This window comes from Lepidochelys kempii, chromosome 14 (assembly GCF_965140285.1).
Source record: "Lepidochelys kempii isolate rLepKem1 chromosome 14, rLepKem1.hap1, whole genome shotgun sequence".
NCBI classification, from domain to species: Eukaryota; Metazoa; Chordata; order Testudines; family Cheloniidae; genus Lepidochelys; species Lepidochelys kempii.
Genome location: NC_136393.1, coordinates 38895890 through 38912394, shown reverse-complemented (window position 1 = coordinate 38912394; position 16505 = coordinate 38895890). Strand labels below are relative to the sequence as shown.

The 16505-nt window shown below is 54.2% G+C and overlaps 1 protein-coding gene across 5 annotated transcripts; it reads right to left on the bottom strand.

The window, feature by feature from the left end:
• Positions 1-228: 228 nt before the first annotated feature.
• Positions 229-14433, bottom strand: LOC140898397 (uncharacterized). Of its 5 annotated transcripts, XM_078848863.1 has the most exons (6): positions 13595-13642; positions 6013-6151; positions 5294-5381; positions 4571-4697; positions 3885-3998; positions 229-3569 (listed from the first exon to the last, which is right to left on the bottom strand). In XM_078848863.1, the coding sequence occupies exons 3-6, from the start codon at positions 5315-5317 to the stop codon at positions 2290-2292; spliced, it is 1545 nt and encodes a 514-aa protein (XP_078704989.1). In that variant the 5' UTR covers positions 5318-5381; positions 6013-6151; positions 13595-13642; the 3' UTR covers positions 229-2289. The 5 variants fall into 5 exon arrangements, with proteins under 5 accessions (XP_078704989.1, XP_078704990.1, XP_073168298.2 ...); XM_078848864.1 differs by lacking the exons at positions 6013-6151; positions 13595-13642 and adding an exon at positions 14419-14433; XM_073312197.2 differs by lacking the exon at positions 6013-6151 and having other exon boundaries at positions 13595-13674.
• Between the last annotated feature and the right edge of the window lie 2072 nt (positions 14434-16505).

Here is a 16505-nt window from a genome sequence, read left to right as displayed (position 1 = left end):
CAGAACAGGTGATCATTAAGTGATCCATCTAAAATTACACTGCAGAGTGACACCAGCAAATTCCCTGTCCCAGACTTTCCCCAGGAATGCACCTCTTGTACTGCCCAGACTTTCTCCTGGACAATACAAGCTGATAGAAAGTCCGTCATTTTATTAATAGAAAACAATATGTACAAATCCTTTTATCTCAAATGGCGTTTCCCCAAACACTTCAATCCAAACCGCTGGTTTAAACAATAAAACAAGTTTATTAACTACAGAAAGATTTTAAATAATCTAAGTAAGTAATTTGTTTAAGTAATGAGGCATAACAGTCAGAATTGGTTACAAGAAAATAAAAGTAAAACACAACTCATACCTAACTTAATGAGCTAAGTGAATTCAAAACAAAAGTCTCTCTCACCACATTCTTCAGCAGTTTCACTGGCTGGATCTCTTTCAGACAGGATCCCTCCCTCGGGTTCAAAGCGGTTTCTTTGTTCTTCAGGTGTTGTGGCTGCCGTGGGTAGAGAGAAAGGGAGGAATATTTGGGGACGTCTGGTCCTCTTTCTTATAGTTCTCTTTCTCCTTTGACCTGGCTGCGGTTCGGGAGACAAAGTCTGTGTGGATGGGAATGTCAAGTTGTTTCTTTGTGAAAATGTAGATTTCTCAATCACACCCTGGTTCCTGCCAAACAATGGCCACCAACTTTTATCTCTGAGGAACTGTTTTGCGGCTGCCCTTAGTAGAATCTTAAAACTTTACATACCATACTGCCACACATATTCTAACTGGACAATAATGATCAGCATATTATCAGTTTTCAAATGATACCTCATGTGGCAGGCTTTGTATACAATTTATCATAGTCTTGTAAAAGGGGTGAACATAGGGGTACAGACTGTCACAAGATCAGAATAAATTCAATGGTCAGGGTCAGTCTGGACTTGGCAATCTGGTCGAGTTTCAGAGATGTGCTAGCTAATCCCAAACATAGACAGACCCTTGGACGCTGACGCTGCGAGGCAGAGGTGGGAAATCCAAGCTTCCAACAAAAGGCCCTGTGGGAATCAGCCCCTCTCAGTGGTGCTGTCTGAATGCAGCGGGGGCAGGGAGTAGGGGCAGAGGGGGTGAGTGAGGAGAGGCAGCACCTCTCTACCCCTGTGCTCTCCCTCGCCTCTTATCCCATCATCCCCAAACACTCAATAGCCCCAGCACCCAGCTCCTCCTGCTTCCCAGCTCCACCAGCCCCAACCATTCCATCCCCAGTGTCCTCCCCATAACCCATCGGCCTAGTCCCTAAATATTTGATCCCCCAGAGCCCAGCACCCTGGGGCATTTGGGGAGGGGAGGAGTTACCAGCCCTCAGGGACACTCCCCCTGCAGAGAACAGTTCCAGGTCAGTGGGGGAGCCCAGCCCAGGGGCTGGTGGAAAATGTGGGGTGGGGACAAGGTTCTAGAGTGAAGGTGGGGCCTGGCCCAAGTATCCTTCTTCTCATCTCCATGGCAGGGGGATCCCGACTGGGAGGGGAAGAGAGATGTGGGGGGGAACTTCTGCCAGGCAGAGGGAGCAGCTGGAGGAGTTTTTCTCTCTCCCTTCTCCAACCTGTAGCCCATCAGCTCAGCAGCCAGGCCTGCAGCAGGGAGAAGGGGCTGATGAGGGCTTCTCTTCCTCTCCTGGGGTCTGCTTGGACCAGGCAGAGCCAGAGGGTCACTGAGCAGCTGAAGCTTGGCTGCTGCTGGATCCTCACCCCAGCAGGGGGCAGATGCATCCTTGGGAGCCGAATGCCCCTGATGTGTACGGAAAATGAGGAAATGGGTTTGTGACCATGGATGGCCCCAGTCAGGGCATTCAGAGAATTTCCCTGCTGTGTGGAGGAGTCTCTGATGTCCTAAATGGTGTTAGCTCCACTTGGAGCATTTTCCACACTGAGAACATCTCAGAGGTTTCTTCCCTGTGCGGATTTGCGGATGCCTGATACTCCGAGAGCACCAAATGAACCATACCCCAACATTCCAGGTCTTTCTGTTGTGTGGGTCACTGAAGCGTGAAGTCAATTTGAATCTTTTCCTGCAGCCAAGCTATTTTTAGGGCCGCTCACCCATGTGGCTTCTCCAATGCTCAGTAAGGTTTGAGCTCTTACTGAAAAAGCTTCAGGTAGAGCTCAAACCTTACTGAACATCGGAGAAGCCACACGGGTGAATGGCCCTAGGTAGTCCACGCACGTATGGGGATTTTCTCCTGTGTGGGTTCTCTGATGTGTAATACGGTTTGCTCTCTTAATGTAACTTTTTCCACAATCCAAGCATTTATGTTTCCTGTCTCTTGTGCATTGTCTGATGTTGCGTAAGGTCCAATCTCTGGATGAAACTTTTCCCACACTCCAAGCAGGTATGGGACCTGTCTCTTGTGTGAGCTCCCTGATGTCTGGTAAGGTTTGACTTCCAAATGAAACATTTCCCACAATCGAAGCATTTATAAGGTCTCTCACCAGTGTGGATTTTCCCATGTTTACGAAGGTTTGAGTTGTTATTGAAACTTTTCCCACAGTTCAAGCATTTGTAGGGTCTCTCTCCCGTGTGGGTTCTGTGATGCTTAGCGAGGTCTGAGCTGCTACTGAAGCTTTTCCCACAGTCCAAACATTTATGGGGTTTCTCTCCTCTATGGATCTTCTGATGTGTAATAAATGATGACTGCCAATTGAAACATTTCCCACAGTCGAGGCATTTATAGGTTCTCTCTCCTGTGTGGATTTGCTGATGTGAAGTAAGATATGAACTCTGGCTGAAGCATTTCCCACAGTCCAAACATTTAAAGGGTTTTTCTCCTGTGTGGATTCTCTGATGTGCAACAAGGGTTGATCTCTGTGTGAACGTTTTCCCACAGTCCAAGCACTTATGGGGTTTCTCTCTTGTGTGGGTTTTCTGATGTCTAATAAGGTCAGATCTGTGCATGAAACTTTTCCCACAGTCCAAGCATTTATGGGGCTTCTCTCCTGTATGGGTTCTCTGATGTGTAATAAGGCTTGACTTCCAACTGAAACACTTCCCACATTCAAGGCATTTATAGGGTCTGAATCCCGTGTGGATTCTCTGATGTATTGCGAGGTATGAGCATCTATTGAAGCTTTTCCCACAGTCCGAGCATTTATGGAGTTTTTCTCCTGTGTGGACTGTCTGATGCCTAACAAGCGTTGACTTCTGATTGAAACATTTTCCACAATCAAGACATATATAGGGTCTCTCTCCGGCATGGTTTCTCCAATGAGAAATAAGGTTTGTACTCATATGAGATCTATTCTCAATATTGGGACATTTACAGGGTTTCTCTTCCTTGTGACTTGTCTGCTGGACTGTGGTTTCCTCAGGATCCTTGCATCCTGCCCCACAATGAATGGATTCATCCACTTTTGTCACTTTTCCCAGCTGTTTTTCTGACGTGCCCCAATTTCCCCAGGCTTCTCCCTGTTCCAAGCACTGGGAAAAATTCCCTTCAGCTCTTCTCAGAAAGATCCCCCATGGTTCCACTTCCCCAGGAACTTCCTGCTGTTGGTTGTCCTCCTCATTCACACTCACTCTCTCACCGTCTGCTGGGAGAAAGAATCCAGACAGGAGTCAATGCCTGTGCAGGGGAGAAAGGGGAATAGCAAAGAGGGAAAACTCAACAGACTAAAGGTAGGGAGACTGAGAAATTGGATTCTTTCTCCACATCCCCATCCAAACACTCACTGGGAAGTAAAATCAGGAAGGAAACTCCTGACAGCTAATAAGGTGGGTGGGAGACGGTAAGTGAAATCTGACTACAGCCTGACCTGTGGGAGATGAGGAAGACCTCACAGTACATTTTTGGGAGTCTCAGCTTTTTCCTTCAGATGGTTTTCGTGTCAGTCTCACCAACTCCTCACCTGTGCGGGTGCCTCTCGGGCTCTCCCTTTCCTTGGCGACCTGGAGATCCGGGACCCACAGCTCTTCCCCTCGTTCCAGCCGGGTGATCAGCTCAGGTTTGGGAATGGGTAATCCTGCGCAGGGGGTGAAATCAGGCAAGGTCAGGGCGCATCAGATATTGGAGGAATATTTGTCACAAAGAACATTCCTGAGTTTAACCAGACTCCATGCTGTGCTGGGGGGACGTGGTCCCTGAGCCCCCTTGGGAGAGGCAAATATCTGGGGGGAGCAGTTTGGAGGTGATGGTTGTCAAGCCATCCCAAGGGCTTTCCAGAATCTGTGCACTTGGGGGGACTTGCTGAGGCAGACTCAGCTCAGGAGTTAAACCCTGCATATGGTGAAATCTCCAGAGCCCTCCCCATGGCTGGAGCTAGTCCCAGGAAAGGAGGGGAACTGGGATTCTGTGTGAGAGTGAGAGTTAAACCAGACAGGATAATACAATGCTTCTGCCCCCTTGAAAGTTGGAGGGATGGGGATGAATCAGCATGTGCACTGGGTTTATGACTCCCCAATCCCATAGGAGGGGGTATGGAGATGAAAGTCTCTCTCCCACACTGGAGCTGGGGACTATGTGACCGTGGAAAAAACAGATTCAGAAACGCAGACCCCATGGCTTCCAATAACCAAAGGGACGGGTGTCGCTTACCCAGTGAGGTCACCATCTCGTAGTTCTCCTGCATGACGTTCCTGTAGAGGGCTCTCTGAGCGGGGTCCAGCAGAGCCCCCTGCCCCTGGGTGAAATACACAGCCACCTCCTCGAAGGTCACCGGCATCTGAAACAACAAGAGTCCCCCCACTCAGCACCTGCTGCCCCAGCCACAATCTCACTGTTCATGGGAGAAAGGTCAATAAAATGGAAGCTCTGGGAGGGCTGGAGGAGCAGAATCCCCCCCCCCCAAGCAGCCAGGAGGCTTCAGGGGGTGGGGAGAAGGTGAGAGCTCCTTGTCCCCCCCCCCCGCCCCCCCAGCACACGGAGCAGGGCAGGGTCTTCTCATTTCCCACTCGCCTGCCAGCCACAGGCTGAGACGGGAAGCAGAGCTCTGAGCCGGGGACAGGGACAGGGACAGGAATCCCGACAGCTTCCCTTCGTACTTCACAGCAGCCCCTGGCCAGTGGGGTCAGGCTCCAGCACTGGGAGTCTGGTCAGTTTTCCCAGCCCTGCCCAGGGGGGTGTTTCCTGATTCAGAAATGGGGGAATGTTTCCCCCTCCCCCTCAATGGGCCTGTTCAGAAAATCAGGCTCCAAGTTGAACGTGCCCCAGCAGGTTTATCACACCCTGGCCCCTCCCCACCTCCCCCTATGTGTTTCCTGCCCCTCCCCCTCCCCCTCTACAGCAACTCCCCCCTGCAGCTCCCTGAAAATCCCCTACCTGAGCTGGCTCCATCACAGCCATTTCCCGTCCCTGTCCCCTGGAAGACGGGAGGATCTGGAGTGAAACGTGGACGTGATTCCTCAGCCTGTCAGGGCGAGAGGGGTGACGGGGGGAGGTTTCAGAAGGGGCTTGAGTCCATTTCACACCCCGATTCCCCCCAGGCTCCCTCCCTGCAGACAGATGCTCTGGGCTCTGCCACCCTGGGAAAACCCTCAGTCACTTTATTACAACACAGACCCAGCCCCTCCCTCCAGCACTGAACCCCCCCAGGGCAGAGTCTCTGAGACAAATGCTAGAAAAGAGCAGAATCAAAGGAGCCACTTTGGGTGATTCCCCCCTGACATTGGCCCCGAGGCCAGTGTGTCCCCCCCAGCAGCACAGTGACTTGACTGGTGGCAGAACCTGGCTTTTCCTCTGTCAGCTCCTCCCCTTGTTCCCAGGAGAGTCAGGCTGCCCAGGGGTGACGCAGGGAATGGATCCAGGCAGGCCTGGGAGCTGGGATCCTCCCTCCCCACTTCTGGCTCCTGCTGCCGCTTTCGGTCTCACCATTCCCCTTCCGGTCTCCGTCCCTCCCGCCTCTGCCTGGGAGAACTGGGGACTCTCCCGTTCCCAGGGGCGCTCGCTCTCCAGTGTGAGCCTGGCTGTGTCACTGAGAGCAGCAGCTCTGGGACCTGCAGACACACAGGGAGCCCCCTCCCCATTCGGTACAAACTCACCAGCAAACTCACTGAAAGGGGCCCTTTGTGCAGAGTCACTTTCCTGTCTGGCCCCAGCCCTGTCCCCTGGGTCTCTCCACATCCTCTGCAGGCTCGGGCTCAGGGGCTGGTTCCAGGCACAGAGAAAGTCCCCCCTGGGCTGGACACAGAGGGGGATTAATGAAGGTCTCTCCCTGGCACAGACCCCACTGTGGGAGCAGCAGCTGCTCAGTCTGAGCTCCAGATCACAATGCAGGAGGCAGCATCAGCTGACCCAGGAAGCTCAATTAACTCCCGGGCGCTAATATAATGGGCAAGGCTCCCTTAGAGTCATGGGTATTTTTAGTAAAACTCAGGGACAGGTCACAGGCTGTAAACTTCACGGCCTGTGACCTGTCCATGACTTGTACTGTACCCCTGACTAACTCTTGGGAGTACCTCAGGTGCTTCTGGGGGGGCTGCGGGTGCTGGGGGGGGTGGCCCAGAGGGCACCGCGGGTGCTGGGGGGACAGTGTTCTGGGATGGGTGCTCTGGTGGGAGCAGCCTCTGACCCCCGCTGGTACGGGGGAGGGCAGGGGCTGGCAGGCTCCCTACCTGGCTTCTCACAACATGTCCATAAGCGCAAAATTAGGGGTGCAGGTGATGCAGGTTTTAACCGGGACTCCGCTGCCAGCCTCCCGTGCCTGGGAGCTGGCCCACCTCACCGGCTGGGTCCCAGCCCATTGTGCTCTCCAAGTCCCAGTCCTGGGTCCCAGCCCTTCACCCCGGCCCCCCTGTGCCCTGGCTGCCAGCTGGGGGGGGACAGACATGGGTACAGGCACTGGCTTTCACTACCCCCACTATTCAAAGTGTTCCCGTGCCCCAGGACATGTCCCTCCCTAAGCTCCTAGCTCCATGAACTGCCAGCCCCGTAGGTCCCACTGGCTGTGACCTGCAGCCTATGGGATATGCGGAGGCAGTGCCTGCAGGTGGAGGCTGCATGTGGAGCTAGAAGCCAAGGAAGGGACCTGTTGACACTTCCGGGGAGCCCCCAGTAGGTAAGCGTCACCCAAAGCCCTCTCCCATGCCCCAACCCCTAGCCTTGAGCCCCCTCTGTCACGGAGTCCCCGGGCGATGCTCTGGAACTGCTCCCTACGAAGCCAGGCAGGACTCTGGTGAGGTCTTTTCTCTGGGAGCAGCCTGTCTGCAGGACACGCAGCTCACACAGCTTCCACCTTCCTGGGTCTGACCTCGGAGCATTCAGCCTCCTCTGCCCCTCCCTGCGCTTCCCACAGCGAGTCCGCCCAGGCGGGGTCCTGGGGAAGACAGAGGGTCCTGCACCCCAACTCCGCAGTCAGACGCGACTCTCAGCCAGCCAGTAAAACAGAAGGTTTATTAGACGACAGGAACACGGTCTAACACAGAGCTTGTAGGTGCAGAGCACAGGACCCCTCAGCCGGGTCCATTTTGGGGGTCAGTGAGCCAGACAACCACGTCTGCCCTTCACTCCATGTCTCCAGCCAGCCCCAAACTGAAACTCTCTCCAGCCCCTCCTCCTCTGGGTTTTGTCCCTTTCCCGAGCCAGGAGATCACCAGATTCCTTTGTTCTCCAACCCTTTAGCTCTCACCTGGCAGGGGGGGAGGGCCCAGGCCATCAGTTGCCAGGAAACAGGGTGTCAGACATTCTCTGTGTCCAGATCCCTGCACACACCTGCCCTCTAGGGCTCTGCACTGATCATACACCCTTATCCCACCACCTAGATACTTAAGAACTGCATAGGGGAAACTGAGGCACCCCCACACTATTCAGAGGAAACATTAAGAACAGTCCCACTTCGTCACATCTCTCCCCCCTTCGAGATCGAACTGAGTGGGGTCACTTTAGCCGGTGACCTAGGGAAGTTCGAAGCCACCTACGTTCCCATGGATGCCCCAGCATCTCTCCTATTCCTTGGTGGGAATTACACCAGGCCCTTCCAGTTTTACGCCCTTCCAGTTTCATGCCCTCCCTTAGGTCGGGGGTGGTCGATAGCACTTGTATGCCGCATGTGGGAAGGTTTATGCGGCCCATGCCCTTTTGCCACCCCAAAACCCCCGGGGGTCAAACTGGGATCGGGTTTTCTCCCAGCGCTCCAGTGTGGAGGACTGCCATTCGGGCTCTCTTGGTTAAGAGCCCCCATCTTGACCTGGGCCACATACTGTTCACTGATAGAACTAGCATGGAGACATCCCTTTCTCAACAACCTTGTCTCCCCAACAAGCTGGCCAAACACAGCCACTGGGTTATAGGACTGTTTAACTTTCTTAACAGCTTTCACTTCATCTGAGACCTTCTCAAAGCTATCCACACTGGATCTTTCAACAGGACAGTCAGTGGATCCATTCACAACAGAAAATTTCTGGCTGTTAGGAACTGAAATTTTCTTGATTAAATCACTTTCACACCCTTCAGCTGCAGTAAACTGCTTGCAAAGACTACCATGAGGATTCCTTTCCGTAGGGCTTTTCTATGCAACAATTCACCTCTCACAGAAATTCTGCTCTTACCCTCTTCACCTAGTGCTTGCTCTCGAGGAACTCTTTCCTAAGCAACAACAGACTCTTTCTGGGTCTCACTTACATCCAGAATTACCTCTGGCGCATCAGGCGGATTCCTACACAATCCCCCTTCAGGCAAACTTACAGATTTCCTAGATAAAAGGTTGGAAGCATTCTCCTTCCCTTTGCCACACACAAGTTCAGGAATCTTCTCCTACTTGCTACAGGTTTCCACACCCTCAGTAGGTAACACGATCAAATCACCTTTCTGCTTTCCTTGTGCCCTGGCTAGGATCTCACTCTGATTAGACAGAGTTGCTACACCCTTTCCCAACAACACACTAGCAACAGGCAAAATACAAGCATCAGAATAGTCTGGGCTCTGGGATTTTGCACAGACACTAACTGGCTGCGACCTAGTTACAGGGCCATTCTCCCTAGCAGACATAAACTTAGGAGCATTCCCTTCCTGGGCTTTAGTTGAATCCAGAACCAACTCTGAGACAACTGCACTATTCTCAACCATCACAGGCCGAAAGGCCCCTTCTGTCTGCTCCACAGACAAAGAAGAGCCGGACACACATTCTCCTTTACCAGACACACAGCTTGAGATCTCATTCCCCTTGTCCCAGCACACAAGGCTGGTCACAGACAACTGCTTGGAGATCAGGGTAGCTCCCTCCATAGGCAAGTCAATACCCCTGACAGACACAGGCACGTTTCCTTCACTGTCACACTTCTCCACGCAGGTAACAGGTAAGGTCCAGGGACACTCATCTTCCACTCTCCTCGCCTTCCCACACTGCTGACTAGACAAAGCCATCAGCTCACAAGGCTGCCTAGGCTCATCCAAACTTTCCTTACCAAGCACCTTGCCACTCCCAACAGATACCCTGCCCTGCCTGTGTCTCCCCCCACTCAGCTGGGGTCTCAGCTCCCACTGTGCTCAGCACTGCCCTTGCTGTCCCAGTGCGGGTAGGCAACGAGCTTGCTGCTTTCCTCACTGCATCAGAGCCAGTGTGAGCCCCCTCTCTGGTGTGCAAGGGGGCGGGAAGCATCTCTCTGTCCCACCCAGCCCCAGGGGTCTGGTTACAGGCATGCAGGTAGCCTGAGCCTAGCAGCTCCTCCCCGCTGCCAGCCAGGTCATCTGCATTTTCACTGACCATTTCCCTCTCCACCGATTGGCTCCCTGGATTCAAATTCAAACCCTTGGCAGTTACAGGAGCAGGGCCTGGATCCTGTCCCAAAGAGACACAGTCACTCCCCAACAGGGTCTCACAGCTGATATCCTGGGAGGGACCGATTGCCACTTCCGGGGAGCCTCCAGTAGGTAAGCGTCTCCCAAAGCCCTCTCCCATACCCCAACCCCTAGCCTTGAGCCCCCTCCCACACATAAACTCCTCCTGCTATTGTTGGGGGCAGGGGTGCTGGCCCTTGACGACTGCCCCAGCAGTGGCTGGTGAGACTGGCCCAGGGACCTGAGCTGCTGGGCATCCCTGGAGCCAGCTGCACCGGCCACTGCAGAAGTCATGGAAAGTCACGGAATCCATGAAGTCCATGACAAACTCGCAGCCTTAATCATGAGCACACAGAGACAGACACCAACCTCCTCTTCCATAGCAATAGCCAGCCCCGCAGACCCCCTTATGAGGACAGTTCAGCAGCTGCAGATTTCATTTGCCCACCTGGACTCACACCAGAACAGAACCAGAGAACCAGCTTGAACAGATATGCTTAACTGAACTGGAACCAGACTCAAACCATCATTTTCCCCTCTTCCTCAATGAGCCTGAATCGAACTCAGGGAAAAATGGCTTCCAGTTAAAATAAAGTTTCAGCAATTTTTCAGCTTGATATTTGACAAAATAAAATAAAACCTACTCTGATCTCACTCATCATAAAACAAGACAACCCAGGCATGTGGTTGCTACCAGAACAGCCTGTCCCAGCAGAAAAAGAGAAGGAGAAGAGCAGGGAGGGAGGGGGGAGAGAAGTGGGGGCTCCCTGTCCCAGGAGTTAACATTAACTCTTCAAGCGCAAGGGAAAAGGCTGCTCATTTCTTCTTCCCCTTGGACAGGCCTCCTCTCACCCATCCCCACCCCTTAGGGCAGCTCCTCCCTCCAATTGCCCCACCTGAGGCAGGCCCCAGGCCCCAAATTCAGTTCCCCACTGAAGCAAGCCACAGGGATCACTCCCAACCCCCTTTCCCCCTTCTAGGGCACTAACTGGTAACAGAACCATTTTGGGGTGTCTTGAACTAGAACCGAACACACCGACTGCCACTGAACCCAAACCAAACCGCAATTCCACTGCTTGCAGCGACTCTGGTTGGACACCGAATCCTGCACAGAAATCAGACCAGCCCCTGTTCAGTGCTGTCAACCCAGGAGTCAGACCCCCCCCAATAAGGAGACCTTCTTTAAACACAAATATGAAATGGGGAGCAGGCTGTGTGCGGAGCGAGGGAGGAGTTCTCAGTGGACATTTGCCTCGTAAATTCTCAGCCCTTCGGGGGAAGTCTCCTGCCCACCCCCTACCTGTATCCCTAGGCTGACCACCTTTCAAAGGGCAAAAGCGGGACACATGTAGGAGCCCCGCCCCCTCCATGGCCCCGCCCCTCCTATCCCTTGAGGCTGCTATCCTATCCTCCTATCCCTGCTGCTCCTTCTCCTGAGGCCCTGCCCAGGCCAGAAGCTAGGTTGTGATAAGAGCTGCCCAGGGAGCCCCGGACCCTCCACCTTCCCTGGGCAGGGGGCTGGGGTATTCAAGAGCAGCCATGGCATGTGTGCCCACCGCCTCAGGGTGCGCCACCCAGGGCGGGTGGAGGGTCTGGGGCTCCCTAATGCAGCCTGGGCGGCTCTTATTATGGCCTGGATCTAGCTTCTGGCCTGGCCGGGTGGCAGAGCCTTGGGGAAAAGAGGAGAAGCAGGGGGTGGGGCCTCATCATGAAGGGGGGCTAAGACCCACCTCAGCCCCACCCCGGGGAACAGGCTGGCGCTGCCCCTGGACCTCGGGCAGGCACCGAGCCATGCCGCAGGGAATCCAGGACAAATGGTGTCCGGGAGTCCTTCAGCCCAGGACCGGGACTTGAACTCTGGATTACAAGACTGTCCTGCCCAATTCAGGACGGATGGTCACCCCGCCCACCCCCCACTGCTGGTTTGACCATTTGTAGGGGAACAAATCCCCACTGGCCGCTGGGCAGGGCAGCCCCCTCAACCTCCCTTACCCCATCGGGCGGGGAAGCTGCCTTGTATCGCTCTCCACCCTTCCGCCTTATCCCTGCCCCCTGGCTCTCCCTTCCCCAGCCAGTCTCCTCACAGCCTCCCCTCCCCACATCCTCCTGTCCCTCACAGTGACCCCCCCTCACATCTTCCCTCTATTCCAGCCTTGTTCCCTTCAGCCCCTTAATCCCCCCCATTCCCCGGCATCACCCCATCCTCCCTTCAGTGCAACCACTACCCCCTGCCACCATACCCTCCTGCCCCCTGCATCCCCCTACTGCCCCCAGCCTCACACGTCTCTGTTCCCCTGTCAATCCCCCCTTACTTACACTCCCTGCCCTCTTCAGCCCCCTTCCACCTCCCCCCGTGTTGCTGTCCCACCTTCTATCTTTCAGCACTCATCTGGGATGTGGGAGACCCCTATTCAAACCTGCTTTCCTCCTCTGCTTGAGGGGGGCATTGAACCTGGGTCTCCTACATCCCAGCCCATTTAGACGCCAGCAGAAGGGTTCCCATTCATGGATCCCTAGGCAGACCAGGCACCTTGCTGCACCTATGAGGCATTATGCAGAGCTAGCAACTGATCAGGGATTATTTTAAACACTAAAACGTTGGGAGGGGAGGGAGGCTGTGAAATATTGTACAGAATCAGGTCTCCTTGAGCAGCTCCATGCCTCTGGGCCTTGGGATGCAACTGTGTGAGAACCCAGCCCTGGGAGCGGGTGCTGAGATGTAGCATCCCCCAAGGGGGAGGGGAGCCCCTTTATACCCCAACATCCTTTTCTGCAACCACTGCAGATTGCTCATCCCCATGGCTGTCGCTTTTAACCCCTCTACACCCTGGGGTTTCCCCACTGATACTGTCTGGCCGGGCCTTAGCCACATTCTTAACCCTTGCATAATGACAGGTTTCAGAGTCAAGCATTATAACATTCATAAACCAGTCGGAGAACACTTCAATCTCTCTGATCACGCGATTACAGACATGAAAGTTGCGATATTACAACAGAAAAACTTCAAAACCAGACTCCAGCCAGAGACTGCAGAATTGGATTTCATTTGCAAATTGGATACAATTAACTTAGGCTTGAACAGAAACTGGGAGTGGCTAAGTCATTATGCAAGGTAACCTATTTCCCCTTGTTTTTTCCTACCCCCCCCCCCCACGTTCTTGTTAAACCCTGGATTTGTGCTGGAAATGGCCCACCTTGATTATCATACACATTGTAAGGAGAGTGATCACTTTAGATAAACTATTACCAACAGGAGAGTGGGGTGGGGGGAGAGAAAACCTTTTGTAGTGGTAAACAACCATTTTTTCATGCTTTGTGTGTATAAAAATATCTTCTACACTTTCCACAGTATGCATCCGATGAAGTGAGCTGTAGCTCAGGAAAGCTCATGCTCAAATAAATTGGTTAGTCTCTAAGGTGCCACAAGTCCTCCTGTTCTTAACCCTGGTTCCTACCCCGTCTCCTTCCCCTACCTCCAGCGCTTTGACCCTCCTGCACATCAGTTTGCCCCTGCACGGATTCTCTCCCCCACATTTGACTCCTTTGCCCCCCTTCCCCCTACGGCCAGCAGAGACCCCTTGGCCTCCCATGCAGGAGAGGTGAGTGAGCGGCACCCTTCACACGAGCCCCTGCACCAGCTGCAAAGCAGCAGATGGTGGGGGCAGCGGACGGCGGCACCCCCCGTGTGTCTGCCCCAGCCCCAGCCCCGCCCGGCCGGGCTCCCCCCGCCCCGCGCACACCGGGGGCTGCGGCAGCTTTCCCGGGGCAGGGAATCGCAGCCGGCTCCGCGGGGAGCAGCCCGGGGCCAAACCCGCCCCCTGCAGCCCGGGGGGGGCGGGTCTCTCTTACCTTCCCTCCGAGCGGGGCCCCCGGGGCAGGGGCCGGGCCGGGAAGGGGCCCTGGCCGGGCTGGGGGCTCTGCCCTGGGAGAGGCTCCCGGGGAGCAGCGGGCAGGGCCCGGCTGGAGGTTCCCCTCTCCCGGCTGCAGCCCGGGCTCCGGGCTCCCAGCACCAGCCGCCGGGCCGCGGGGATCTCGCCGGGAGCCAGAGTCCCCGCAGCGGCTGCGAGTCACTTCCTGGGGCCGGGACACAAGGAGCCCGGCCATTGTTGCCACCCAGCCGCTCCTGGGTCCTAGCGATCAACCCACCGCGCTGCAGCCGCCTGCCCCAGATCCTGCCCCCTGGGGCCCCACTTCCCCAGGGCTCCTGCAGCTTCTCCCAGCCCTATGCAGGCGTCCTCCCTCGAAGCCACAGGATCACTGCGGGGACAGAAAGGAGACGAGCAGAGCCCGGGGCGGGGGAGAAGGGGGGTTTCTAGGGAGACTCCAGGTTGTTCCAGAGGATCCAGGGGTGACGGGAGCCGGGGACGCTCTGTGTGTGATCCGCTCTGGTAACAGACTGGCACAGGGAGCAGGTGGTCAGAGCTGGTCTCGTCTCTCCACACCAGGCTCACTGGCGACCAGCCCTGGGCTTCCAGCTCGGATCCCCTCGCTCGGGTCATGGAGCTGTCAGAGCTTTGCCCCTGGGTTCCTCTGGTTACCTGTAGGTCCAGATGAACCCACCCCTGGGCTCTATTTAAACTCCCCTCCTGTCTTCCCCCTCTCAGGGATCCCCTCTGCCCATGTCCTGGCTGGCTCCCCCCTGTGGGCACTGACTGCAGCTCCCCATCGGGCACCTGGATGTCAGCAGCGAAGCTCCTGTTGCTCTGGGTCAGGGACTGGTGCTCTGCCCGCTCAGGAGTGTCCCCTATTTCCCCCTCCTCTTTTCCCAATTGTCAGCAAAATCATCCGCCTTCTCCTGATGGCCCCGGAGAGAATCCCCTGAAATATTGGAATTGAACAGATGCAGCCATCGAAACAGACCAGTGCCACCGAGTTAAGTGCAGGGCCTCATTTTGCTCGCCAAAAAGAGACCAAGAGATTAGACAGCACTCTTAGGTTATGGCTGCTGATACAGCTGCACCACTGTGAGCTCTCTAGTGCAGGGGTTCCCTCTGGTGGCCACTCTGATAATATTTCCTAAAATACTTAATTAACTTTAGGAAAAACAAAGAAATATGCACATATCCATGTCCAAATCATTGTAATTTATTTACATAATTTTTTTTCAGACTCAATAATAAGAATGTACAGTTCTCTGTATTCTTTACTGCACCTACACAGAATAGAAACACCAATAAGGTGCTTTGCATATTCTTGTCTTTTTATTTTTTAATTATTGTTTCTTTTGCTTTTTTTGGTTGTGTTATTTTTAGAAGACTTGCTAGTGAGTAAGTCTGCTGCTGTGAAAAGTGATGTTTGTACGTTTGTTAATATCATGCCTCAAAGCAGGAGACTTGCTAGCGAGCTGGGAGGCAGCGAAAAGTGATTCACAAACTACAAATATCACTTTGCAAGCAGACTTACTCAAACTCAGCAAGCTGGGAGAGAAATTAAGCCCTGGATGGGAGGTGGCAGGTGGGTAGGGCGGCAGCGGGGGCCAGTGGCGATGGGAGGGGTGGTGAGCCCGGGGCCCAGAGTCTGCAGCAGAGATCTGGAGCCTGCTGCACAGCTGGAATCCAGGGCCAGAGGAGGCCGTGGGGGCTGGGGCAATGGGCGGGGCCTTGAGTCTTGGGTCAGGGCTGGAGACCGAAGCGCCAGGGCTGGAGCCTGCCAGCCGCTACCAGGGCTGAGGCGGGAAACGCAAGCCCCACCACCCACGGCAAGGTGGGAACACACACTGGATGCCTGCTCCTCCAGCGTTTGTGGCTCCAGAAGGGGACAGGACCCAATGCCTGCTGGTGACACTGGGGGAGGAGGCCGCTGCTCCCCCCCCCCCCAATTACCGCCCAGCTAGCTGTGGCCACAAGAAAAGCATCAGGTGGCTTCATGTGGCCACAGTGGCCACATTTGAGAAATGCTGCTCTCGTGTATCGGCTCTAAGCCAGCAGGAGAGCTAATTAATCCACCCCCAACCAGTGGCGGCAGCTATGTCAGGGGGAGATGCTCAAAAAATGCCTCCCCAGGTGGATTGACTGTCCTCAACAGTTGACAAGAGGGGTGAATGTCAACAGAGGGAAAATTACTGTAGGTAGTGCTAACGAGGCCAATTCAAGGTGATTAGGTTACCACTACAAACAAATAAATTGGTTAGTCTCTAAGGTGCCACAAGTCCTCCTTTTCTTTTTGCGGATACAGACTAACACAGCTGCTACTCTGAAACCTGTCACTACAAACAGTAATTTTTCCTCTGTTGACATTCACCCCTTCTTGTCAACTATTGAGAATGGGCCACTTCCCCCTTGATTGAATTGGCCTCATTAACACTGACCTCCCACTTGGTAAGGCAACTCCCATCTTTTCACGCGCTGTAATATATATACTGCTTATTGTATTTTCACTCCATGCATCTGATGAAGTGGGTTGTAGCCCACAAAAGCTTATGCCCACATAAATTTGTTAAACTAAGCTTAGTACACTGAAGAAACACGTTACAAATAGTAATTTCTCACCCCAAATGTTGTTTTGGGCAGGTTGCAGAGTTCCTGCAGCTCAGAGGTCCAGTTATGTCCCTTTACAGGCTAGACCCCTGTCTCAGCCCGGACTCAGCCCTTGGCTTTCCCCTGCTTAGTTCCTTTGTTTCTCCAGGTGTTTTTAGCAGTCTTCCTTCTTGGGCGGGCAGGCAGGCAGTGGAGAAGACCCCGGATTGCCTTACTTCCCAGCCTTAAATAGAATTTACATAAGGCGGGAATCCCTTGTTTCTAGTGGAAAAGTACCAGCAGTG